The sequence below is a fragment of the Bufo bufo genome, chromosome 2 (genome assembly GCF_905171765.1).
Source record: "Bufo bufo chromosome 2, aBufBuf1.1, whole genome shotgun sequence".
NCBI lineage: Eukaryota > Metazoa > Chordata > Amphibia > Anura > Bufonidae > Bufo > Bufo bufo.
In genome coordinates this window covers 644231423-644258162 of record NC_053390.1, presented here as the reverse complement: position 1 = coordinate 644258162, position 26740 = coordinate 644231423, and the positions used below count along the sequence as shown (strand labels likewise).

At 42.6% G+C, this 26740-nt stretch overlaps 2 protein-coding genes and 1 long non-coding RNA gene across 4 annotated transcripts in view; 1 reads left to right on the top strand and 2 right to left on the bottom strand.

Annotated features, from left to right (window-relative positions):
- Positions 1-26740, bottom strand: part of LOC120990016 — a 134408-nt gene that overhangs the window by 16124 nt on the left and 91544 nt on the right. The gene's annotated exons all lie outside the window — the stretch shown is intronic.
- ZNF827 (zinc finger protein 827) overlaps positions 1-26740 on the top strand; it is a 273636-nt gene that overhangs the window by 224525 nt on the left and 22371 nt on the right. For both annotated transcript variants that reach the window (XM_040418517.1, XM_040418516.1), the window contains 3 exons: positions 15278-15415; positions 16181-16352; positions 24686-24852. In XM_040418517.1, coding sequence (XP_040274451.1) covers positions 15278-15415; positions 16181-16352; positions 24686-24852 — 477 coding nt within the window. The remainder of the gene's footprint in view (positions 1-15277; positions 15416-16180; positions 16353-24685; positions 24853-26740) is intronic.
- LOC120990018 lies at positions 18844-23149 on the bottom strand. The gene is made up of 3 exons (XR_005776356.1): positions 22887-23149; positions 22792-22793; positions 18844-18854 (listed from the first exon to the last, which is right to left on the bottom strand). It is a non-coding gene; the product is annotated as an uncharacterized LOC120990018 (long non-coding RNA).

Sequence of the window (26740 nt, the reverse complement as noted above, 5' to 3'; positions counted from 1 at the left end):
GTACCAAACATGCGCAATTTTTTTCACACGAGTGCAAAACACATTACAATGTTTTGCACTCGCTCTGAAAAATCGTGGGTCTTCCCGCAACGCACCCGCACATTTTCCCGCAACGCCCCCGCACATTTTCCCGCAACGCCCATGTGAAAGAGGCCTAAAGCTTCTCATTCCTCTTGGAAAACAGCCTCCAGGTTATGTGCATACATTGGGTTCTCTAGCAGGAACTGCATGTTTGAGTTCTCTTCAAAGCATCTAAATGATGCTTATGTCAGGAGACTGTAGTGGCAACTCTAAAACGTTGACTTTCTTCTGCTGCAGCACCTGAAGGTCAACCTCGCCCAATGCCTATCATGTTGGCCCAAGTGCACCTGGCTACTGAATGTAAATTCTTCTCCGGTGTCTTCTTTAAAAATGCTGCATCTATCCTGACCTCAATTTGGTATTCCTGTCTCAGACATACAGTATATGACATATCTATCCTGTGCATATGCAAAAAATGAGATTACCCATTTAGCAGTAATTCCCTTTACCATTTTATCTCACACCATCAATGAGATGGTGTTCTTCTCTATATAGATCTTGTTTAGCGTGACCATAAAGATTTTTCTTGGGCTCATCACTGCAAATTTAGTTCCAGAATTTCTAAGGCGTCTCTAGATGCTGTTTGGTGTTTTGTAAGCAGCTATTTTGTCACATTAGTGCAGCAATGGCCATTTTTGGGGCAAGTCCACAATGCAACCCACACAAGAAACTATATTTAACTACTAAATGGTTGTGGGTTTTTCTTTTAATCCTGGCAAATTTTCTGGTCTGACATCTTTCTTAGGTCGTGGTCAAATGGCCCTGTGGTCTCTGCCAAATACAGTCTGTGTGCCGTGCATTTTCCGAAAAAACCCTGTCAGGTAGAAGCCAATTTTCCTCACTTTAGGGGAAAAAAATTCCTTCCTGATTCCAATCATGCAATCAGAATAACCTCCTGGATCAACGACCCATCTCTAGTAGCTACAGTATTACCTGTAATATTATTACACTCCAGAAATACATCCAGGCCCCTCTTGCACTCTTGTAGTGAACTCACCATCACCACCTCCTCAGGCAGAGAGTTCCATAGTCTCACTGCTCTTACCGTAAAGAATCCTCTTCTATGTTTGTGTACAAACCTTCTTTCCTCCAAACGCAGAGGATGTCCCCTTGTCACAGTCCTAGGGATAAATAAATGATGGGAGAGATCTCCCCTGATATATTTATACATAGTTATTAGATCTCCCCTCAGTCGTCTTTTTTTCTAAAGTGAATAACCCTAATTTTGATAATCTTTCATGGTACTGTAGTCCTCTCCAGCTCTGCTATGTCTGCCTTGTTCACAGGAGCCCAGAACTGTACACAGTACTCCATGTGTGGTCTGACTAGTGATTTGTAAAGTGTTAGGACTATGTTCTCATGACGGGCATCTATGCCCCTTTTGAAGCAGCCCATTATCTTATTGGCCTTGGCAGCAGCTGCTTGACACTGGTTTCTACAGCTTAGTTTGCAGTTCACCAAGATTTCTAGGTCCTTTTACATGTCAGTGTTTCCCAGTGTTTTTCCCACTTAGTATGTATGGGTGACTTGCATTATTCCTTCCCATTTGTATAACCTTACATTTGTCAGTGTTAAACCTCATCTGCCCCTTCTCTGCTCTAGCCTCCAATCTATCCAGATCCCTCTATAGCAGTATACTGTCCTCTTCTGTGTTAATTGCGTTACACAGTTTAGTTTCATCTGCAAAAATTTATATTTTACTGTGCAAGCCTTCTACAAGATCATTAATAAATATATTGAAGAGAATAGGGCTCAATACTGACCCCTGAGGTACCCCACTAGTGACAGTGACCCAATCTGAGTGTGTACTGTTAATAACCACCCTCTGTTTTCCGTCACTGAGCCCGTTACTTACCCACATACAGACATTTTCCCCCAGTCCAAGCATTCTCATTTTATATACTAACCTTTTATGCTGTACAGTGTCAAATGCTTTGGAGAAGTCCAGATATATGACATCCATTGATTTGCTGCAGTCAAGTCTAGAACTTACCTCCTCATAGAAACTGATTAAATTAGTTTGACATGACCGATCCATCATGAAGCCATGCTGATATGGCGTTATTTGCTTATTTTCATTGAGGTGCTCCAGGATAGCATTTCTTAGAAAACCTTCAAACAGTTTACCCACAACAGTTTCTGGGCTCTGTTTTTGGACCCTTTTTGGAATATTGGCACCACATTTGCTATGCGCCAATCCTGTGGAACACTCCCTGTCAGTATAGAGTTCTTAAATATTCTATCTTTTTCCTGCACAGTGCGCTGTCTGTGTTTTGTGCAGCCGCATTGAAATGAATGGGTTTGCATCCAATCCGCAAAATATGGTTGTGTGAATGGAATCTAATGCACAATGGGTACATGGAACATCTCTTCTAGTATCTGTATATATCTTAAAGGGGTTATTCCACAAAAAGTATTAGTATGCAATGAACAGATGCACTTGTAAAAAAAACTGCAGCACTCTCCAGTCTTGATTCTCTCAAAGGTTTATTCACCAACACTAGTGTTGGTGAATAAACCTTTGAGAGAATCAAGACTGGAGAGTGCTGCGGTTTTTTACAAGTGCATCTAAAGTTGGGGGAGTTCGAGACTGTCTTCCGACATGGCAGGCACCACCACAAGAAGGAACGGTATTTACCCCTGTTTTCCGTTGTGCTGCTACACTTCTTTTTTTTTTAATGCAATTAACAGGTAATTTCAAATAAAATATTATTGCAATGTACATGCAGTAAACATATTGTATCTTTTTTATGCACATTGCATTTAGCTGTTTGATAGCACCATGTTCTGTTTATCCTTCTGGTCCACATTGTCGTGGATTCAGTGTTGGACTAAGATGGTCAATAGTGTCCCTGATCCCCTCCCCACCCCTCGGTGCCCAGATACCATTCATTCATCCTTACTTCTCAAGTCATAGAAATACATAGCTACCGGTATATATCTCTAGACAGTGTAGAAGGAAATTATGGGGGCATTACATATCTTTTGTGTCTCTGGGGTTATATGTGAGGAGCTATTATGTATGCAGAGGAGGAAGGAGTTAACAAAAATTAAAAGGTTTTCTAAGATTTTTTAACTGATGATCTATTATCTGTCATCAGTATCTGATCGGTGGGATCCAACACCCAGGATTCATGTCAGTCAGCTATTTAAGAAAGTACCGGCGCTAGCCTTGTGAGGTCACATGGCCTAGGTGCCTTTCAGCCACCTTGAAGTGATCATTTCCTTCTACACTGCGTGCAGAATTTTTAGGCAAATTAGTATTTTGACCACATCATCCTCTTTATGCATGTTGTCTTACTCCAAGCTGTATAGGCTCGAAAGCCTACTACCAATTAAGCATATTAGGTGATGTGAATCTCTGTAATGAGAAGGGGTGTGGTCTAATGACATCAACACCCTATATTAGGTGTGCATAATTATTAGGCAACTTCCTTTCCTTTGGCAAAATGGGTCAAAAGAAGGGCTTGACAGGCTCAGAAAAGTCAAAAATAGTGAGATATCTTGCAGAGTGATGCAGCACTCTTAAAATTGCAAAGCTTCTGAAGCGTGATCATCGAACAATCAAGCGTTTCATTCAAAATAGTCAACAGGGTCGCAAGAAGCGTGTGGAAAAACCAAGGCGCAAAATAACTGCTTATGAACTGAGAAAAGTCAAGCGTGCAGCTGCCAAGATGCCACTTGCCACCAGTTTGGCCATATTTCAGAGCTGCAACATCACTGGAGTGCCCAAAAGCACAAGGTGTGCAATACTCAGAGACATGGCCAAGGTAAGAAAGGCTGAAAGACGACCACCACTGAACAAGACACACAAGCTGAAACGTCAAGACTGGGCCAAGAAATATCTCAAGACTGATTTTTCTAAGGTTTTATGGACTGATGAAATGAGAGTGAGTCTTGATGGGCCAGATGGATGGGCCCGTGGCTGGATTGGTAAAGGGCAGAGAGCTCCAGTCCGACTCAGACGCCAGCAAGGTGGAGGTGGAGTACTGGTTTGGGCTAGTATCATCAAAGATGAGCTTGTGGGGCCTTTTCGGGTTGAGGATGGAGTCAAGCTCAACTCCCAGTCCTACTGCCAGTTTCTGGAAGACACCTTCTTCAAGCAGTGGTACAGGAAGAAGTCTGCATCCTTTAAGAAAAACATGATTTTCATGCAGGACAATGCTCCATCACACGCGTCCAAGTACTCCACAGCGTGGCTGGCAAGAAAGGGTATAAAAGAAGAAAGTCTAATGACATGGCCTCCTTGTTCACCTGAAATGAACCCCATTGAGAACCTGTGGTCCATCATCAAATGTGAGATTTACAAGGAGGGAAAACAGTACACCTCTCTGAACAGTGTCTGGGAGGCTGTGGTTGCTGCTGCACGCAATGTTGATGGTGAACAGATCAAAACACTGACAGAATCCATGGATGGCAGGCTTTTGAGTGTCCTTGCAAAGAAAGGTGGCTATATTGGTCACTGATTTGTTTTTGTTTTGTTTTTGAATGTCAGAAATGTATATTTGTGAATGTTGAGATGTTATATTGGTTTCACTGGTAAAAATAAATAATTGAAATGGGTATATATTTGTTTTTTGTTAAATTGCCTAATAATTATGCACAGTAATAGTCACCTGCACACACAGATATCCCCCTAAAATAGCTAAAACTAAAAACAAACTAAAAACTACTTCCAAAAATATTCAGCTTTGATATTAATGAGTTTTTTGGGTTCATTGAGAACATGGTTGTTGTTCAATAATAAAATTAATCCTCAAAAATACAACTTGCCTAATAATTCTGCACTCCCTGTAGTGACTCTCAGATGACAAAATTGGAGTCATTTTCTATTCCTCTCCAGACCACCATGATGGCTTTTCATTGCTAAGATTTGTCTCTATATGGTGGCAGGCACCACTCCTCGCTGCAGCACATATTCATGTGTTCTACCTACTATGACACAGTAAGAGGTTTGGTCTGGGAAAACAGGTATTTTCCTCCCAGTGCTGCTGGGCTGATTTACAGCCAGTTGAGGTCAAATGCCGGACCGGATTTTAAGTGCCAGTCCGGGTTTTGGAAGCACCTGGCTGTCCTTAAATAGGCAGCTGGGCTCAGAAGTGAGGTCTCTGTGTTGGGATTTGGGAGCCTTGTGTCTGGATGAAGGCTTGCTGCCTGTTTGGTGTGAAAACAGGTTGGTGCTGCTATGTTCAAGGACTCTTTGAGGCAGAATTGCCGCATGGTGTGAATTATCACCAACACCGCAAGGTGACTTTTTGCTTGTTTATGACTGCTTGTTTTGTCACTTGGCTAAAGTATGAATAAAACACTGAACTGATTGATCCAAAGAACTTGTTGTTGCCTCTATACTGCGTCCACTAATCCTGTCTACCAGAGCAAAACTCCACACTACACAAACTCCTCATCCTGCTTTACCAGTGTCTTTACCCTTAGAGCTAGTCTATTTACTGCCAAAAAACTATAAAAACTCCAAAACCACTCAAAGCCTTCCTTCCATTTCTGTCTTTCTATAGTGGAAAAAAATGTTGTTTTTTTTTACCTGTCTTTGCATATTATTTTTTGTTGACATTTTTGCTTCATTTTATTGTAACATTTTAGTGTTTGTGACAATTTCAAAGCTCCTATAGGAAAAAATGCCAGAAAAAAACTACATACCTAGAGCATACTGTATTTTGTAAAATAGGCTTAGATGCAGAAATGCAAGGAAAAAATGCTATGAAAGAAAAACATTTTCATAAAAAGGCAGTGGGAAAAAAACCTGCAAAAATAGCCATTGTGTGAATTCACCTATATAGAGATGCAAGCTCAAGTTTTAGGCCTCCAACACAAGCCTACTTTCCACTGCACGAAACCAGCTCAACTATACTTTATCTTTTCGGCTTTCCACTAGGAAAAAGTTGTAGAGTAGCCGGACATGTGAGCGGACGTGAGTTGCAGTGCTCCTGCACTGCCTCAGACATTTATCCGTTACAAACAGCCTGAATTGGGGTATATTGTGGACTAAGTCACGTCTGAAGGTCCAGGGACCTCTCCTCTGCCTGCACGCACCTGTGTTCCGCTGCCATGTCCAGGAAGAGAGACAGGAGAGGTGCCGGAAAATATTTGCAAGATGGCGCCGGGGGCCGCCACGCCGAAACGCCGGGACCGCGTGAGTGACCTACAACAAGATGCGGCCGAGAGGCTTAGTCAGTATGTGCACACCCCGGCACTCCCCAGTGTGAGACATGCCTCGGACGCCAACTGTGAGTCCTCCCTGATGGATGGGGGAAGGGATTCAGACGGGGAGGAGGCCGGAGAGGTGATGGGTCTGAAAAGGCACCCTAATAGATTTGCCGCCATACAGGATCAAGAGGGGGCTGAGGACCCAGATGTCCCTTGCTCTGATATGGAAGAGCTGACTATTAAGGACGTTCTCCAAGCCATTTCTAAGTGGGGCAAGTCACTTAATGTTATGTCCATGCAGATGGGTGCCATTAAGGAAGATATATCTATTGTCAGGCATGATCTGTGAAAACTGTCAGACCGTACTACGTCTCTAGAGGATCGTATGGGAGAAATAGAAGATGCAGTGCACCCTCTTAAAAGAGACTATGCAGATCATTCCCACAGAATTGATGTAATCTCTGCTAAACAAGACGATCTGGAAAATCGGCTGAGACTAAATAATGTGCGGCTAGTTGGAGTGCCTGAGAAAGTGGAAGGCTCTAACCCCACTGAATTTTTCGAAAACTGGCTCAAAGAACAATTTACAGGAGGTGTCTTGACCCCTTTATTTGCCATTGAACGTGCGCACCAGGCCTTTACCACCAGTGGCGCCGCCACCACGACCGGTTCTCATGAAAGTACTTCATTACAGGGACAGTGACTCTATTCTGCGAAAGGCCAGAGACCTGCCTGATATTTCCATCGACGGCCACAAGGTGTTCTTCTTCCTCGACTTCTTTATGGAAGTTCAAAAGAGGAGGTCAAGATTCCTGGATGTAAAGCGACATCTGCGGGAGCTGGGAGCAATGTACTCTATGCTGTATCCGGCCAGGCTTAGAATAGCGGCTCTTGGATCCACAAGCTTCTTTGAAGATCCGAAGGAGGCATCTAAATGGCTGGACCGTCATGAAAGACAACTTCGGGCGGAAAAGAACCAGGGCGACTGAGAAGTCTATGATACAGGCTGACATTGTATATTTTGGATGTTGATTGCCGGCTGTGTAGCAGTATATAGACGGTTGTGAGCATCTATACTCAGCCCCTTCCAGCGTTAAGTTAAGGATGGGAGCTAAGATGCCAGCGAAATGCAAAATGCATAGATTTTCTTACATTGCTAATATTGTCCATATCAACAATAACTGAGGTCAAGTGCAGGATGTTATTCATGCTGTTCGTATCACTATTTTTCACTGTTTAACAGTTTATCTTTCAAGTTGTGAATCTCGGAAGCGTTAATTTCCGCCCAACCAGGGATTGCGGGGGTTAAGGAATTTTCTCTGCCAATAGACAGTTTAATTGCCCACAGACCTTTTGTACTAAGGTGTATTGGTGGGATCTGTTGGAAAGTGTAAATCCAGGTGCTATTTAAGCATAGACTATCCACTTCTGCGTCACAATCGGAGGGGCTGCTTACCCCTTTTGGGAGACTTCTAGATGAAGCGTCCCTGATGGATTTCTGGAGGCTGCGCAACTCACGGGTACATCAGTACTCTTGTTGCTCCAGCACGTACCAAACATTGTCCAGAATAGATTTGGCTCTTGGGAATGAGGCAATGGGTTGCCGTATCTGCGATGTCCGATATTTAACTAGGCAACTGTCAGACCATTCTCCCATATTAGTGTCTGCTAACTTTCTACCCCCCAGAACCAGAGGGAGGTCATTATGGAAATTCAATCCATTTTAGCTGTCAGTTCTACCCACAGTCTCAAATATTAGTGACATGTTAAAAGAGTTTTTTGCCCTTAATCTACTGGAGCTTCGTCGCTGATAGTCTGGGATACCATGAAAGACTTTTTGAGGGAAATACTTATTGCGGAGGTTAATAAAAAGCGTAATGAATACAGAGTAACAGTAAAAACACTAGAACGACGGATGATTGAGGCGGAAACACAATATGTCATACAACCCACGGAAGGGTATAGAACCCAGTGGCAGGAAGCACATCGTAAACTGAATGATAAACTCCTTCTCAAAGTAAAAATCTAATGTTTTTTCCAGAAACAATCGTATTTTGAGGAGGGGGAGAGGACAGGTAAATTACTGGCATTGCTCTCCAAAGCGCAGCAGCCCTCTGCGTATGTCGCAGCTCTTCGCGACGTCGAGGGGGTTGTGTGTACAGCTCCAGACAAATTGTTAGATATTATGCATGTATTCTATTCATCCCTATATGAATCCAAAATTAGGGCAGGGGATCCAGAGATTACACATTTCTTGGATGGGCTCTAGCTTCCTACATTGGGTTCTGATCAAGTGTCGATTTTGGATAGTCCCATAACAATCAGGCTGGGTTCACACTTGAGCGTTTTACAGCGCGTTCAAACGCGCTGTAAAACGCTCAACACATGAAAACCAATGCTTCCCTATGGCCCTGGTTCTCACTTGAGTGTTTTACAGCGCTGAAAAACGCGCTGTAAAACGCCCTACGCTCAAACAAGTACTTGAGCTTCTTTGGGGCGTTTTGACGCGCGTTTGTGTCCATAGGACATTGCAGTCAATCACACAAACGCGCGTCAAACGCGCGTTTACTATTGCAAAAAAACGCGCGTCAAAAACGCGCGTTAAACGCGCATATCAAAGACGCTCAGGTCTGAACCCAGCCTCAAGGAATTAGAAACGGCCCTGAGTAATATGTCTAACACTAAGGCTGGGTTCACACTTGAGCGTTTTACAGCGCGTTCAAACGCGCTGTAAAACGCTCAACACATGAAAACCAATGCTTCCCTATGGCCCTGGTTCTCACCTGAGCGTTTTACAGCGCGTTTGAACGCGCTGAAAAACGCCCTACGCACAAACAAGTTCTTGAGCTTCTTTGGGGCGTTTTGACGCGCGTTTGTGGCCATAGGACACTGCAGTCAATCACACAAACGCACGTTTACTATTGCAAAAAACGCGCATAAAAACGCGCGACAAAAACGCGCGTTAAACGCGCATATAAAATACGCTCAGATCTGAACCCAGCCTAAGGCCCCTGGGAGAGATGGCTTGCCTGCCGGTTTATAAAACATTTGCCCCTATCTTACTTCCTCAGTTGCTGGAAGTGCTTAAGGAGGCACAGCGTCAGAGTAAATTGCCACTTAGTATGACTGAGGCGATCATAGTTGGCATTCCCAAGCAGGGCAAAGATCCCCTAAAGGCAGAATCGTATAGACCTATATCTCTTCTCCAAGTAGACGTGAAGTTATTAACGAAAGTCCTGGCGAATAGACTTAATACAGTAATAACGTCGCTTATACATTCAGACCAGGCAGGTTTCATGCCAAATATGTCGACTGCGGTTAACATCAGACGTCTATTCTTAAACATACAGGCAGGAAGGTATCGCGGTTTGAAAGCGGCGGTCGCGTCTCTTGATGCGGCCAAAGCTTTTGACAGCGTGGAATGGAGATACCTGTGGGCGGTGTTGAAGAAAATGGGCTTCGGGGCAACCTTTATCCAGTGGATCCAACTCTTATATAACACTCCTACAGCTAAAATTAGGGTGAATGGAGCTCTCTCCCGATCTTTCCATTTGCATAGAGGGACGAGGCAGGGGTGCCCTCTGACACCCTTACTCTTTGCAATAGCAATTGAGCCCCTGGCGACGGCACTTAGGGAAGCGCAGGCAGTTCAGGGTTTTAGGTATAATGAGCTAGTCGAAAAAGTAGCTCTTTATGCCGATGACATGCTCTTGTTCCTAGATGAATGGAGCTCCTCTCTTCCGGCAGCCATGAACATCATTAATGAATTTAGTGGCCTGTCAGGGTTGAACAACAGACTAGTCCAAGTCTGTTCTGATGTTGCTCTCAGAAGACAATGGAGAAAGTTGCTGCCAGACGGAGGGCCTGCAACTTGTTACTTCTTTTAAATATCTAGGTGTCCAGGTTACTGCTGATGTCAGAGATGATGAAAGACTGAATCTGACTCCGCTGCTGCAGAGATTCCGACAGAAGGTACAGGTTTGGACCAAATTGCCACTCTTGGTAATAGGGAGGGTTAATCTAAAAATGATACTGATGCCACAACTCCTATACTTGTTGCATAATGCACCTATATGGGTTCCTGCCTGATTTTTTGTCACGGTTAATGCCATATTTAGAGATTTAATCTGGAAGAGAGGGGTTCCGCGTATAAAACTGGCTACGCTCTGTCGACCAAAAACTGATGGGGGACTTGGGGCTCCAGACCCATGGATTTATTACTTAGCTGCCCAACTACAGCATTTACGCGGGCGGGGGATGGAGGAGGACATTAATAAGACGGGCGAATCGCGCAAATTCTAGTGGGGGGGGGGAATTAATAACAGCGTTAGAGGATGGATCCCTGGATAAAGCAGGGAATGACATTCCGATACTTCGGGTAATCCACAAAGTTTGGTGGAAAGCGAGGAAAGTAGCAGGGATACAAGGGTACACGAAGTTTACCGTAATATGGTCCAATTACATGTATGCAGAACTCCATAAAATATCCGCTATTCAGACGTGGGGACGATACGGACTTACCCACATGCATCAACTTTATGATGGGGAGACTTTAAAAGAATATGCTCAACTACCACGTGAGTTTCAGCTTCCGCACTCACAAATTTTACATGTATTTACAGCTTAGACATGCTATGCACTCGCAGGGTAAAGTGTAAAGGATTAAACCGGCCTCTAAACATACGATCATAGATTTGGCAAGTTCTAAGGGTACCACTAGTGGGGTTATATCGTTGCATTATAGCAGTCTTATGGAAACACAATTTAAAAAGCAGCCTCTCCGATTGTATGACAAATGGGATGATATAACTGATTTAACGGAAGACCAGTGGCACAAAGTGCTGGAAGGATTTACGGATATAGCGGTGGGTGAAGCACAAAGAATGTCACAGCTGCTATTGCTACATAGGGTCTATAGGACACCTGCCCTCTTAAGGAAAGAGGTGTGTGTACTTGGCTGTGTTGACAGTTATTCAATATCTTCTGAACATACATTGGCGATTATTCGTATACTGTATCAGGCAAGAAAGGTGATTGCATATCATTGGGTGGATCATGACCCTCCTAAGGTTCAAGAGCTAGTTAACAAGGTTCATACCCTGCTGCAACTGGAGAGATTTGTATATCAAAAAAGGAATAACCTTAAAAAGTTTGAAAAGATCTGGGGCAGTTGGAAACAGCACTATAACATTGAGGATTAATCTGGAGGTTGTAGTTGCATTGGAGTATGATTTCCGGATCACAACACCCTGGTCTCATGCAAACTTTTGGGCGTTATTCTTCAGGAATCTAGGAGAATATATTCATGGGAAGCAGGTGGGACGCTAGGGTTTCTGGGTGGGAAGAAATCATCTTCTGAGAGGTTGCTGTGGTACATGTGCTTCAGTACCTATTCTTATGATATTCTTGTGATATGCTGTCATGAGAGTTGACCGGATGATTTGATGTCTATACTATACCATTGCAGAATATGTATCTGAAAGATAACGACTCAAAATTGTTTTTTGTTTCTGCTCTTCTTGCTTGGACTTTTCACCTAAGAGACTTTTGGAGTTTCTCCGATGTGTTGTGGGACTTCTGGGACGGAAGGGAGGGGGGTGGAACGGACGGACGGGGGGGGGGGGGGGGGGGAACAAAGTTCCAAGCAAGCCAATGTTATGTGAAACGTTATGTGAAATCCCTGCTAGAGGTTGGTCTCAGAGACTTGTCACTACACTGCATCATTTGCACAGTCTTCTCTTGCTTCCTTTAGCCTTTTTGTGAAACATTTATCTCCTTTCTGTGACTAATATCCACATACTGAGAATAAAGAACAGTGGCCCTTAAATATCCATTGTTTCTGTGTCAATTTGACAATAACATCACTGCAACCAGCTACATATAGGGGGTACCATATCTACAGTGGAAAACAAAGTACTTGGGACAAAAGGCAAGTAGAGTTAGGTGTAACTGGTAGCTTGCAGTAGAAAAGTGGCTCTAATTTTTTTTCTCTTAAGCAGACATTGCACCAACAATAAATACTGAGTTCTGAGCGCTGGAGCCTGAAGGAATGTTAAAGGGGTTATCCCACCTTCTAATTTCATCGCAGCGTCTCCTGTTCGCTCTGTACTAACGCCTATTTCCTGGGGAGTTGTCCTTTCTATTGATGGGCAGCTCATCAGCGCTCTGCTGATCAGTTGACTCCGCCTCCCTTACCTGCATGCACGCTCCCGTTACAGCCGAACTTCATTCCGGGAAACGCTGCAGCGCTTTCTCTACCCTCTCACGTCCTGCATTCCCGACTTGCTGGCACAATAATTACTACCGCACTTGTGTTGCGCTAAAAACAGAGCATGCGCGGCTCTGTTTCAGAAGCGGCACAAGGGAATGACGGCGTGCACGTTCATGGAAGAAATGCAGCCACACACTGGATCAAGGTGGTTTCGCTCGCCGCGCATGCGCGGCCATTGCATTCGGCCGGCGAAAGGTGGCCGTAACTAAGGGAGGACACGGTACAACAATGAGGTAAAAGGGGGAGGTTTTTAGTGAAGGGTAGGAATTGGCTTAAACATTATATTTAGGAAAGTGATCATTGTCACAGCGTGGACAAATTAAACTATGATCCTTTTGATGGGATAACCCCTTTAATGCAGCTCTGAATTATAACACAGGCTGTAACTCAGGATCCATATATTGTATGGTGACTATTCGCTTTATTGTTTCTAGGGATAACTTTTTAGTGGAGACATTTAGTTGATTTTAGCATCATGTTTGAACAATACCTTGTCTGTGTCCAAAATCAAATTGTTAAAGCTAATCGCCGGTTTCATAATAAAATTTTTTTTGTCTGCCCAGAGTACCCCAAACACTGCATTTTATTGCCCCCCATTGTTTTTCATGTCAGCACTTTCCGTACCCTTATGTCAGCATCTCTACATTCTGGTAGGATGTTTACAGGCAGAACTTCCTGTTTTCATCAGCTTCCTGCAGGGCTTTCAACCAAAGTCAACATGCTTAGTTCTGTAATGTATCACAGGACTCGCTCCACCTGCCACACTGTTCTCTCTGCAGTACTCGTGCCCACTGCACCTCTCCTTTCCATATTAGCTAAGTGGAGCAAGCCCTCTGAGATAGTACAGTTTAAAGAATGCTGGTTTTAGGTAGAGAAGCCAACAGGAATCTGATGAAAACAGGAAGTTCTCTGCCAGGATGCAGTGATGCTGACAAAAGGACAAGTTGTCACTACCAGAGCTTTGAGATGTTCTCACAGCTCTGTTTCTCCACCCCTGTGATGATGTCACTACTAGAGCTTGGAGGAGTTCTCACTGCTCTGTTTCTCCGCCCCTGTGATGAAGTCTTTACTTTCTGTTTCCTTCCTCCCAGCTGTTCCTCCTGCGTTTGATTTCCCTACCTTTAAATCACCCCTCCTCCTATTGTAGGGCGTGGATTATATTTCTCATTTCAGTTGTAGCTCTTGCTTGAGTATCTTCACTTGTAGCTATCAGTTCACTGGACCTGTGTTCTGCTGCAGCAAGCACTCCGGATATTGCCAGCTGTCCTTGGATCCGTCTTCTCTGCGGCTGCAGCTCCTTCAGCTAAGTGTGCAGACATTGTTGTGTACCTGGTTATTTTCTGACTGGATCTGAGGTGGCCACGGTTCCCTCCATATACTGAGCAGGGCACCGGTGGCCGTGCCCCTTCCACTATTGTAGGGGTTACAGTGGTCATCAGTCTTAGGTACGCGGGCATGCCTCGTTCCGCCATTTGGATCCGGGCATGTGCTTTAGCAGCATAGGGAGAGCTTTGAGGGTCTGACAGGGGTCACCCTTTATCCTCCCTAGTTTGGGTCCGGTCAGTAGCTCTTTTTACTGTGTATACTCTTGTTGCTCACATACAGCCGTGACAGAAGTAAAGTGCTGACATGGAAAACAGTTATATGGGGCAAACATCTGCAGTATTTTTGAGAGATATGAAAAAATCATTATGAAAACAGAGAACCCCTTTAATGCTCTATAACTGACAAACATGATTCCTTCAGTAATAGAAGTAGCACTCCTTTTCCTCTAAAGATAAGAGCTTGTCACATCTTTCCCACAAATAGTAATTTTTAAATTTTTTGACAGTGTAAAAACTCATTGGAAAGCATACGTCATACATTATGGCTGACATTCATTCCTGTATTCTTGCATTAACAATGCTAGTTTACACTCCGTATAGCACTGATAGAATCAGAGCTAAACCAGTTCATAATGTCAACTTGATACATTAAAATTTATTGCCACTTCTGCTAGGGTTGATTAAAGAAGCTTACAGTCAGAGTTTTCTCTAGTAAAGCTGCACATTTTATATCATGCCGGAATGATGTACCACTTCTGAGAATAGTTTTATAACTTGACAGTATTTTACATTAGTATGATGGCTTGATATGTAAAAAAAGGTTTCATCAACCGTCTTGGAATCGATTTGCCTGACATACGGTATCTTGGAATGTCAGTGGTGGTGTATTTTTGGTATCAGTGCCTGAACAATGGTGTTTCAGAAGCTGTTCTTGCTGTGTCTTTGATGTCCTCTGTAAGCTGATTACACACATAAAATGCTTGGTGTCTTCTCTGGCCAAGAACATCTGTTTTTGAACCAGAAACCATTTCTTTTGATGACTGTCCAGGTGGTATGTCTCTCAGACATGAGAACTGTACATGTGCCGGCCAGATCTCATGGATCCTCTTATAAATTATGTGTCCTTTGACAATTGGGCCCCAATAAAAACATAGGACTTGGCATCCATTCTCATAGCAAAGCCTTGAAAATTTTATGATCATAATGTGATTTTATTCTGCAGAATATTTTGCAAATGCTATACCTTTTCTGATATTAACGATGAGCAGAAGCCGGTATGTGTTATTGCTCTGGTTTTCCACTGTATGTAGTATTTCTCCTGGCTCTACCTGATATTCAGTAAAGTATGAGCAGTGCAATTACTGCCTGATTTTTTTTTTTCTTACTTCCAGTCTACACCTACATATATCCTTTTATTTTTTCCCCCCCGTTGTTTCAGATACAGAGATACTTGGACTAGATGCAGGCAGTGGGATAGCAGCCTGGAAGCTGAATGAACAGCTCTTCCCATGCGATGTTTGTGGAAAAGTATTTGGTCGACAGCAGACTTTATCTCGACATCTGTTATTGCACACAGGTACAGCTTTTATTATTTTGAATTCTGCAATGAACACTATTAAAATGTTAATATAATAATTATTTATGAAGGTAACTGTAATTTTGTAATGCATTTCTTTTACCTTTAGTGCTCCTATCTTCCATTCTGGGCTGTGGTCACATGACCATGTCCATGTAGGTCTTTCTTACTTCCTGTGATCTTATATCCATGGACATGTCAAAGCAACAGCAAGGGCAGTGATAGGAGAGCGTGTATGTAACTAGTGGAGGGGAAAAGCTAAAAACTAGCTGGGTGTTGTTAGGGGCAGTGCTAGAGCTGTGGCAGGGGAAGGAGAAGTGCATCATGGGTTTGGTTGGATACAGCAACAGGAGGTGCTACATACAGGGTGGAAACAAACCAAAATTATTTCTCTACATGGTGAAAACAGGTAAGGAGAGTACTCATTGAAAAAAGAAAAAGCATGGGGAAGATATACATGAAGTAAGCAACTACATGAGCATATCTGTAAAAAATCATAGTGCTCCCCTTAGCTTCCTGTCGGAAAAAAATGCGTAATAGTGAACATCCCATTTGTACCATCTCTGTATTTTGTGATACCAGAGTGTACATGGACAGCAATAGATAGGATTTCTCTCATCCTTTTATTGGGTAGATGTTTTAACTTTTCGTATATAATATTGCACACGTGGTGGAAGACTAAAAATTGAAAAGTACCTAACTGATTTCCATAGCCTATTGTAGCTTATATTGCTTATTATTCTTGTTTTTGTATTTCCTATACAGAAGAGAGGAAGTATAAGTGCCATTTGTGCCCATATGCTGCAAAGTGCCGGGCAAACCTGAACCAGCACCTAACTGTTCATGCAGTAAAGTTGGTAAGCACTGATACTGAAGATATCGTCAGTGCAGTCATTTGTGATACCAATGAGAAGAAGAAGAACCCATACTACTATAGGTGAGACACACTGATATACTTGTGTGCTCTTCTCAGTACTGCATATACTCTGAAGTAATATGTTTTCAACCATGAAGTCAACGATTGATTAATGGATTACTAATGTCAAATGTTAAATTGATATTCATGTTTGGGGATTATGTGGTTTAGGAAACTCTATTTGAATTTGTAGAAAGTTATCTCCATTCGTAACTACTCTGAATTATATAGAATGAAGAGCATCTGAAGTCTATAGTACCCACAAAATCTGTTCATGATAAGGACAGCCCTTTGGGTTCATGAAGTCATACATTAAAGTACCTCTTGCAGCTAATTATTTGGAGTCCCTGTAGTAAGACACCCTATTATGCCACATGTGGCCAAAACATGGGGCTCCCTTGAGGGCAAATGCTGCAAGATTTTGTAGGTAATACCTTGGTTTTACCTGCAAAATTGTGTCACCATGGACCGCTGTGGGTTGGCGGGGTTTCCCCCAAATCACATAAACCCTATGGACATCTTTGCTGGCAATTTTTTTTTTATATTATACTTATTTTGGGTTAAAATAATTTTTCAGTCGGTCTTTAATAAAAAAAAATTGCAAAACTTTTTTCTCTTCAGTTGTATTATCGTGAGATCAAAAGTTTGTGTTCAATGGAGCTGAGCTCTCTGTTCCAAAAGTAAGGGGGTCATTTACTATCAGATATATGCCAGTTTTCTGGTGTATATCTGTCGCAGATTGCGGCGCAAAGGTTATTTGCGCCGCAATCTGCGACTTTTCCCTGCTCACGCCAGGTCAAAAAAAGGTGGCATGTTAGGAAGGGGACGGGCTGGCAGGCCTGTTTCATTTATCATTTTCTACACCTGTTTTAGGCATAGAAAATTGTCTAAATTTCAGCCAGCAACGAAGCTGGCTTATAATTAGACCGGTGGTGGATGTGCCGAAGTTATGTAAGGGCCGGCGCTGGTCTCAATAAATGACCCCCTAAGTGTTTTCTACTCTCCTGGTCCCTCCTAGTTAGTATGCATGTACAGTTACCTCGTACTGCAGAAATATGGCCAGGTATAAACATAACTAAATAACTTTATGGAATTAAAGGTAAAAAAACAATTAAAAACTTCAGTCTTACTGCATCTGCAGACTGTTTATTTTCCTTCTCAGTGAATCTGTCAGAGAGCTGCTCTGATGGCTTGATCTGTAGCCCTTATCTTTACTAACAGCTCATAAACACTCATTTAAGCTAAATACTTATCAAATTGGTAAAAGCTCTATTACACAGGCAGATAGAGCAGACAATTGTCGGGAGCAAAGCCTTCCCTCCCGGCAATAGTCTGTTTGCTAGAGGAGTAGACTGCGGCTATTACATGCAGCAATCTCCTCCTCGGTAAAGGGACGAGCAATCGCTAATGCACCGCTCGTCCCTATACTGTCTCATTGTTTGCTGGCAGCAGAGCGTCTATTACACAGCGTGATCTGCCACCGGCAAATCAGGATTTTCTAACATGTTAAAAGGTCCCGATTACCCAATGGCGGCAGTATTACACTAACAAGCTTTCTTAATAATAATCTGCCTATGTAATAGAGCCTTAAGAATTTAGCATAGTGAGTGTTAATGAGCTGTCAGTGGAGATAAGGTCTACAGATTACTGAGAAGAAGAAGCAACAGTCTACAGATGCATTGAAACTGAAAGTTTTAGAGGAAAAAGTTTAGGAAATTTTTAAATAAAGATCAACAGAAAAAAAAAGATTTTTAGTCCAGAATAAGTAGAATGCATTAATGAAAAAAAAAAAATGCTGTGAAGCATGTCCATAGTCTATAACCCTTTCACTGCCATACGGTAGGTGTTTGGACATTTTGTACCTCTAATAGCCAGGACAATTTTCCAGTTTTGACATGTACAAATAAAGCTTAAATTGCTAAATAAAAATCATATTAACACCCCATACCCATATATTTTCTTAAAGTTTTCATGGCATTTTAAATCAAATTTTTTTTATTTTCATAAAAATTGCATAAAAGTTTATATTAATGGGTAAAAGTGTGACCCAAGTAGATAATTATACGTAGCACACCTCCCATGTGCAGAGTTCATACATACTGTTTAGACATAAATTTAGATGCACATATCTTCATCTGGTTTTAAGATGAAAAAATAAAGTAACAACCTATAAATTACAGGGACTACATCCCTTAAAAAGTAAGTGCACCCCAAAACCTGTATATTTCCTGAAAGCAGATGGTTGCCATTGCCTTGACGAACTGTTAACAACCATGTCCACTTTCATGTGACTTTGTGACAAACAGGAATAAAAAAAAATGCATCAACACAAACATTTAGACCTAAAACTCCCACTGAAGCAGAAGCTCATACATAAAAACAATGTAAAAATAATATTTTAAGGTGTGCAAAACTCATATATACCACACGCATATACATCAACAAGAGTTGTGCTCTTAAAAATAGTGAAACAGAGACCGTGTCATTCATGGTCATCAACCACATATGTGTTAAAAATATGTACTGTACATGGCAAACAGCTGCTATGCTATCAAAATACTATGTATAAAACGATAAACTAGTAATTTATGGCACACAACCATCTTCACGCAGCTTTGCAGAAAACAGTGATCATAAACAAAACCAAAAAATCAAATTTGCAGCTAAGGCTACTTTCACACTTGCGTTCAGAGCGGGTCCGTCTGGTATCTGCACAGACGGATCCGCTCCTATAATGCAAACGCTTAGATCCGTTCAGAACGGATCCGTTTGCATTACCATGAAGAAAAAAAAGAAAAAAATTATTATTATTATTTTTTTTTGTTCATGATGATGCAAACGGATCCGTTTTGACTTTACATTGAAAGTCAATGGGGGACGGATCCGTTTGAAAATTGAGCCATACTGTGTCAACTTCAAACGGATCCGTCCCCATTGACTTACATTGTAAGTCTGGACGGATCCGTTTGCCTTCGCACGGCCAGGCGGACACCCGAACGCTGCAAGCAGCGTTCAGGTGTCCGTCTGCTGAGCGGAGCGGAGGACAAACGCTGCCAGACTGATGCATTCTGAGCAGATCCGCCTCCACTCAGAATGCATTAGGACTGGACGGATCCGTTCGGGGCCGCTTGTGAGAGCCTTCAAACGGAACTCACAAGCGGAACCCCGAACGCTAGTGTGAAAGTAGCCTAAAATGTGAAGCCTAGCAGGGTCCTTGTCCAATTAAAATATACTCTGCAAAAAGACTGTAAGATGTGAATAGTTCATACATACCACACATGTCTACAATTTGAAAAAATGCTGGAATGCAAAATATTGGGAATTATATAGTCAGGTCCATAAATATTGGGACATTGACACAATTCTAACATTTTTGGCTCTATACACCACCACAATGGATTTGAAATGAAACAAACAAGTCCTTTACCTGCAGACTGTCAGCTTTAATTTGAGGGTATTTACATCCAAATCAGGTGAACGGTGTAGGAATTACAACAGTTTGCATATGTGCCTCCCACTTGTTAAGGGACCAAAAGTAATGGGGCAATTGGCTTCTCAGCTATTTGAATTTGGAATCTGTTGCTGTCAACTTTCAAGATGAGATCCAAAGAGCTGTCACTATCAGTGAAGCAAGCCATCATTAGGCTGAAAAAACAAAACAAACCCATCAGAGAGATAGCAAAAACATTAGGCGTGGCCAAAACAACTGTTTGGAACATTCTTAAAACAAAGGAACGCATCGGTGAGCTCAGCAACACCAAAAGACCCAGAAGACCACGGTAAACAACTGTGGTGGATGACTAAAGAATTCTTTCCCTGGTGAAGAAAACACCCTTCATAACAGTTGGCCAGATCAAGAACACTCTCCAGGAGGTAGGTGTATGTGTGTCAAAGTCAACAATCAAGAGAAGACTTCACCAGAGTGAATACAGAGGGTTCAGCACAAGATGTAAACCATTGGTGAGCCTCAAAAACAGGAAGGCCAGATTAGAGTTTGCCAAACGACATCTAAAAAAGCCTTCACAGTTCTGGAACAACATCCTATGGACAGATGAGACCAAGATCAACTTGTACCAGAGTGATGGGAAGAGAAGAGTATGGAGAAGGAAAGGAACTGCTCATGATCCTAAGCATACCACCTCATCAGTGAAGCATGGTGGTGGTAGTGTCATGGCGTGGGCATGTATGGCTGCCAATGGAACTGGTTCTCTTGTATTTGTTGATGATGTGACTGCTGACAAAAGCAGCAGGATGAATTCGGAAGTGTTTCGGGCAATATTATCTGCTCAAATTCAGCCAAATGCTTCAGAACTCATTGGACGGCGCTTTACAGTGCAGATGGACAATGACCCAAAGCATACTGCAAAAGTAACCAAAGAGTGTTTTTAAGGGAAAGAAGTGGAATGTTATGCAATGGCCAAGTCAATCACCTGACCTGAATCTGATTGAGCATGCATTTCACTTGCTGAAGACAAAACTGAAGGTAAAATACCCCAAGAACAAGCAGGAACTGAAGACAGTTGCAGTAGAGGCCTGGCAGAGCATCACCAGGGATGAAACCCAGCGTCTGGTGATGTCTATGCGTTCCAGACTTCAGGCTGTAATTGACTGCAAAGGATTTGCAACCAAGTATTAAAAAGTGAAAGTTTGATTTATGATTATTATTCTGTCCCATAACTTTTGGTCCCTTAACAAGTGGGAGGCACATATGCAAACTGTTGTAATTCCTACACCGTTCACCTGATTTGGATGTAAATACCCTCAAATTAAAGCTGACAGTCTGCAGTTAAAGCACATCTTGTTAGTTTCATTTCAAATCCATTGTGGTGGTGTATAGAGCCAAAAATGTTAGAATTGTGTCGATTTATTTATGGACCTGACTGTAAGGGATCCGCGGATCCGCAAAACACAGACAGCGGCAATGTGCGTTCCGCATTTTGCGGACCGCACATTGCCGACACTAAGAGAATATGCCTATTCTTGTCCGCTATTGCGGACAAGAATAGGACATGTTCTATTTTTTTCAGGATCGGAATTGCGGGTCCGGAAGTGCGGGTCCGCAATTCCGGATCGGGGCCGCACGTCGTGCAGCCCCATAGAAATATTTGGGTCTGCAATTCCGTTCCGCAAAATGCGGAATGGAATTTCGGATGTATGTAATTATCATAAACAAGACGAGTTACAAACTGGTACAGAAGGAGAGAGGGCCCTGCCCATGAGGGCTTACAATCTACATGATTATCATGTCTTTTCTGGAAATCTTTTCCATCCATCAGAAATAGATATCATTCTGTAGTGATAATCATTGTAACTATTACTGTAGTATATAACTGGTATGACTAGAGAAGTGGTCAGCATATTTTACTCTAACAATTAATTTGATGCTGTGATCTGACCGCTGGTAAATGTCTTGGTCGGTCATGGCATCAGTAAATAGACTAATTAGACAGAGAGAGGTGATTAGATGAGTTTTCATCTTCTCACTCCTTTTCTGAAAAAAAGACCCCTCCAAATATACTGTATAATCAGAGAGCATGTATATTCTCTGATTGAAGAGGTGGATTGATAATGTTACCCTCCCCATTTTCAGTTAGACAGGAAAAAAAGGATCTGATTATCTCGTCTTCTCCATGCAGCCTTACAGCATGTCCACCACTACTCCTCCCCCTACCCATGCTGGCTGAGATCACCGCAGTCTGAAAAGAGAGACTGCTGTATCCTGGAATATCTCAGACTGTATAGCAGCTAGAGATATGAGCTAGATCTTGTTTTAAAGCAGACAATGTAAGTAAACAAGACCAGAATTGCAGTGCTAGCCACCATAGTGCCCAAGATACAGCTGATTATAAATTGCGTTGGGAGTGGAAGCTGCAGGTTTATGCAGCTCTTACTGAGACCCATGTTTAGGCCGAATGCACAGGGCCGTGTTCCGCGGCCGAGAGCGGTCCGTGATATGCCGGGCTGGATTCCTGTTCAGAGCAGGAGCGCACGGCGTCATTGGTTGCTATGACGCCGTGCGCTTCATGTCGCCGCTGCACTACAGTAATACACTATACGAGTGTATTACTGTAGTGCAGCGGCGGCATGAAGCGCACGGCATCATAACAACCAATGACGCCGTGCGCTCCTGCTCTGAACAGGAATCCAGCCCGGCATACCGCGGAACACGGCCGTGTGCATTCGGCATTAACCACTGTATCCTGGTAAGTTTTGCAGCTAGTAATACATTCTCATTGTTGTTTTAAAGCTTAGATTAGCTCATATCTATAGCTGCTAGGCAACCTGAGATCTAGTGATCAGTATCAGAGACATATGAGATGTGCTCTTGGCTACTGAAGTGCCACTCTGTGAAGGGCATATGAAATATGTCCTTAGAAAGGAAAGGGTTATGGTTGTGGATACTTCTTGTAGAAGGCACTGTACTCCAGGAAATGGCTATTGGCAATTGTCCTGCTCTGACTGCTGCTTTCTCTGCCTTTTGCCAATTGGTTAACTGCAGGTAGTTCCATGATGTGACATTGCTTATCGAAATCAAGTTGCCTTTGATACTAAAACTCTTAGGCTAAATGCACACGATCAGGATTGCATGCAGATTTGCGTGCAGAAAATCCGCACCATAGGTCATGTATGTTGTATTCTATGAGAATTTGAAATTCTCATGCACACGATACAGATTTTTTTCCGTACGGATTTTGACCTACGGTGCTGATTTTAAAATCCACAGCATGTCAATTAATTTTATTTTTCCTGTCCGGATTTTTTCTATTCACTTCAATGGGGACAGTAAAATCCACACCAAATCCACTTGCAAATCCTCACCAATTGACGGATTTCCCTGCGAACGCCTTCAGATTTCAGTGCGGATTGTCTGCACATAAATCCTGAACGTGTGCATTTACCCTTGCCAACTTGACATTAAAAAATCTTAGCCCATAAATATTAATTGAAATGCATGCAGTTACTTTATTCAGTAAAATGTCTTGTGTTGTGGAAATCTTGCTGTCCGGTGTAAACGTCTGTATTGTTTGTGGTGCATATATAAATAACACTAACATATTCCACAGCGCGGGCACTGTCCAGACACTGCACATTAGGTCCACTGTAAGGGTTATGTTTTATAACCCTTACTTTTTAGTAAACATCATTGTAATTAAGACTTCCCGGAAGTCTAATATCTTTTGCCCGGTGTCCATGGTTAATAATGAGCAATGAACCTGTCCATTTGCTCTGCAGCACAATGAACTGGATTCTTCCACAATGCATGTCCTGTTCACTAAATAACAGCCGGTGGCAGCATTGTGCTCATGATCTAGCACTGACTGGGACATGAAGTTCCTGGAAGCTTGTGCACTAGTGCAGCGTAACCTGGGAATCTGTCCAGAATGTTTGAATTGGTTTCTGAGGTGTCGTGTGCTCTCTACTTAGCAACAAACCAGCCTTTACAACTGTATTTGGCAGGGCTACATTGCTTCTCTGTTGCCCAGAGGAATCCGCTAGGTGATGTGCAGCATCTGGAACATGTAGTTCCCAATTAACATCATCATTATACTCTACAGTATAATGCCATTATACACATCCTGAAAATTATATACTTGGAAGAGGGCACCTCTTTGAAGTACTGTCTATTCCTCTAGTACTGCACGGGTTAACAAGCAGCATTATTAATCCTTTGTTATAATGTCCAAGAATCCTTAGGACCATTTTATGTGTTTTTCATGGAATTTGTCTATTCTGGCTTTGTGTCAATGCTATTGCTTTTCAAGACTACAGATATTGCAGTTGATCCATAGATTGTCAAAAACATGAAGCATTTCCATCCCTCAGTATAAAAAATAATTTCCTTGTATTATGCACTGTCTGTAAATAATACACATTTAAAGGGAATCTGTCACCCCAATTTTGGACCATTAGCTAAAGTAATACATGTGTAGTACAGCAGATGAAGACTCCAGATCACTGTTTTTTATTTTCCTACTGCCCCCCATTACCCCGCTGTCAGCATTCAAAGCTGCACTGAAATACACAGTCCGGACTGCTCCGCTGTTCTAACCTAATGGAGAGGAGTCATGAGCGCATGCACAGCAGTCCTGACAATGTATTTCAACCCAGCTCTGAACACTGACAGCAGGGGGAACGGGGGACAGTAGGAAAATAAAAAATAGTGATCTGGACTCCATATCAGCAGCACTATCCATGTATTACTGTAGATAATGGTTTAAAATCGGGGTGACAGATTCCCTTAAAATATTGTCAGAATAGCTTCATTTTGCATTTCGAATTGGAACTATTTTATGGAGTATTTGTGGTTTTAGGGATGTGAGGGACATGACAATTTTTTTCTACATCCCCTATAGCTGTCATGTTTGTGGCTTTGAGACCGAGCTGAATGTCCAGTTTGTGAGCCACATGTCTCTTCATGTAGACAAGGAACAATGGATGTATTCAATTTGCTGCAGTGCTTGTGACTTTGTCACCATGGAGGAAGTTGATATGAGGACCCACGTCAGCGCCAAACACTCAGGTAAGGAAAGGAGGTTTTTCTTGTGAGCAATAAAAGCAAAGGAGCAAAAACTTAAGAATACTACAGTGCCTCTGATTGTTTTTTTACATATTATTTAATTTTTTTTATTCTAAACATATATTTAATAGTTTGGTGCATATTTTTGTAATGCGGCTATCTACAGTTGCAAGAAAAAGTATGTGAACCCTTTGAAATGATATGGATTTCTGCACAAATTGGTCATAAAATGTGATCTGATCTTCATCTAAGTCACAACAATAGACAATCACAGTCTGCTTAAACTAATAACACGCAAAGAATTCAATGTGACCATGTTTTTATTGAACACACCATGTAAACATTCACAGTGCAGGTGGAAAAAGTATGTGAACCCCTAGACTAATGACATTTCCAAGAGCTAATTGGAGAGAGGTGTCAGCCAACTGGAGTCCAATCAATGAGATGAGATTGGAGGTGTTGGTTACAGCTGCCCTGCCCTATAAAAAACACACACCAGTTCTGGGTTTGCTTTTCACAAGAAGCATTGCCTGATGTGAATGATGCCTCGCACAACAGAGCTCTCAGAAGACCTACGATTAAGAATTGTTGACTTATAACCCTTTCCAGCTTTATGCAAAAGTATCTCCAAAAGCCTTGCTGTTCATCAGTCCACGGTAAGACAAATTGTCTATAAATGGAGAAAGTACAGCACTGCTGCTACTCTCCCTAGGAGTGGCCGTCCTGTAAAGATGACTGCAAGAGCACAGCGCATACTGCTCAATGAGGTGAAGAAGAAGTGTCAGCTAAAGACTTACAAAAGTCTCTGGCATATGCTAGCATCCCTGTTAGCGAATCTACGATACGTAAAACACTAAACAAGAATGGATTTCATGGGAGGATACCACAGAGGAAGCCACTGCTGTCCAAAAAAAACATTGCTGCACGTTTACAGTTTGCATAAGAGCACCTGGATGTTCCACAGCAATACTGGCAAAATATTCTGTGGACAGATAAAACCAAAGTTGAGTTGTTTGGAAGAAACACACAACACTATGTGTGGAGAAAAAGAGGAACAGCACACCAACATCAAAACCTCATCCCAACTGTGAAGTATGGTGGTGGGGGCATCATGGTTTGGGGCTGCTTTGCTGCGTCAGGGCCTGGACGGATTGCTATCATCGAAGGAAAAATTCCCAAGTTTATCAAGACATTTTGCAGGAGAACTTAAAGGGACACTGACAGGGCCAAAAAGCATATTAAGGTATATATATGACCGTACAGGTCTTATAAAGTGTATAAGAATCATGTAAGTATCCCCCCTGTCCACCTTATAACTACAGTAATGTGAAGTTTTATAACCTGCTGGAATCGGGTTCAATCTGCCCAAGGGGCGGTGTTTCACCTCAGCTTGCGCCCAGCCAGCCTCGCCACAACTGCCGTTTGAAGCGCCGCCCAGCTCATCAATATTCACTTCGCAGGCGCGATGCGATCCCGGCCAGTGAGGGTGCTGGGCGCATGCGCTGAAGATAGCCGGGGACACTAGTAGCCGCCCAGCGAAGGGAATATTGATGAGCTGGGCGGCGCTTCAAACGGCAGTTGTGGCGAGGCTGGCTGGGCGCAAGCTGAGGTGAAACACTGCCCCTTGGGCAGATTGAACCAGATTCCAGCAGGTTATAAAACTTCACATTACTGTAGTTATAAGGTGGACAGGGGGGATACTTACATGATTCTTATACACTTTATAAGACCTGTACGGTCATATATATACCTTAATATGCTTTTTGGCCCTGTCAGTGTCCCTTTAAGGCCATCTGTCCACCAGCTGAAGCTCAACAGAAGATGGGTGTTGCAACAGGACAACGACCCAAAGCATAGAAGTAAATCAACAACAGAATGGCTTAAACAGAAG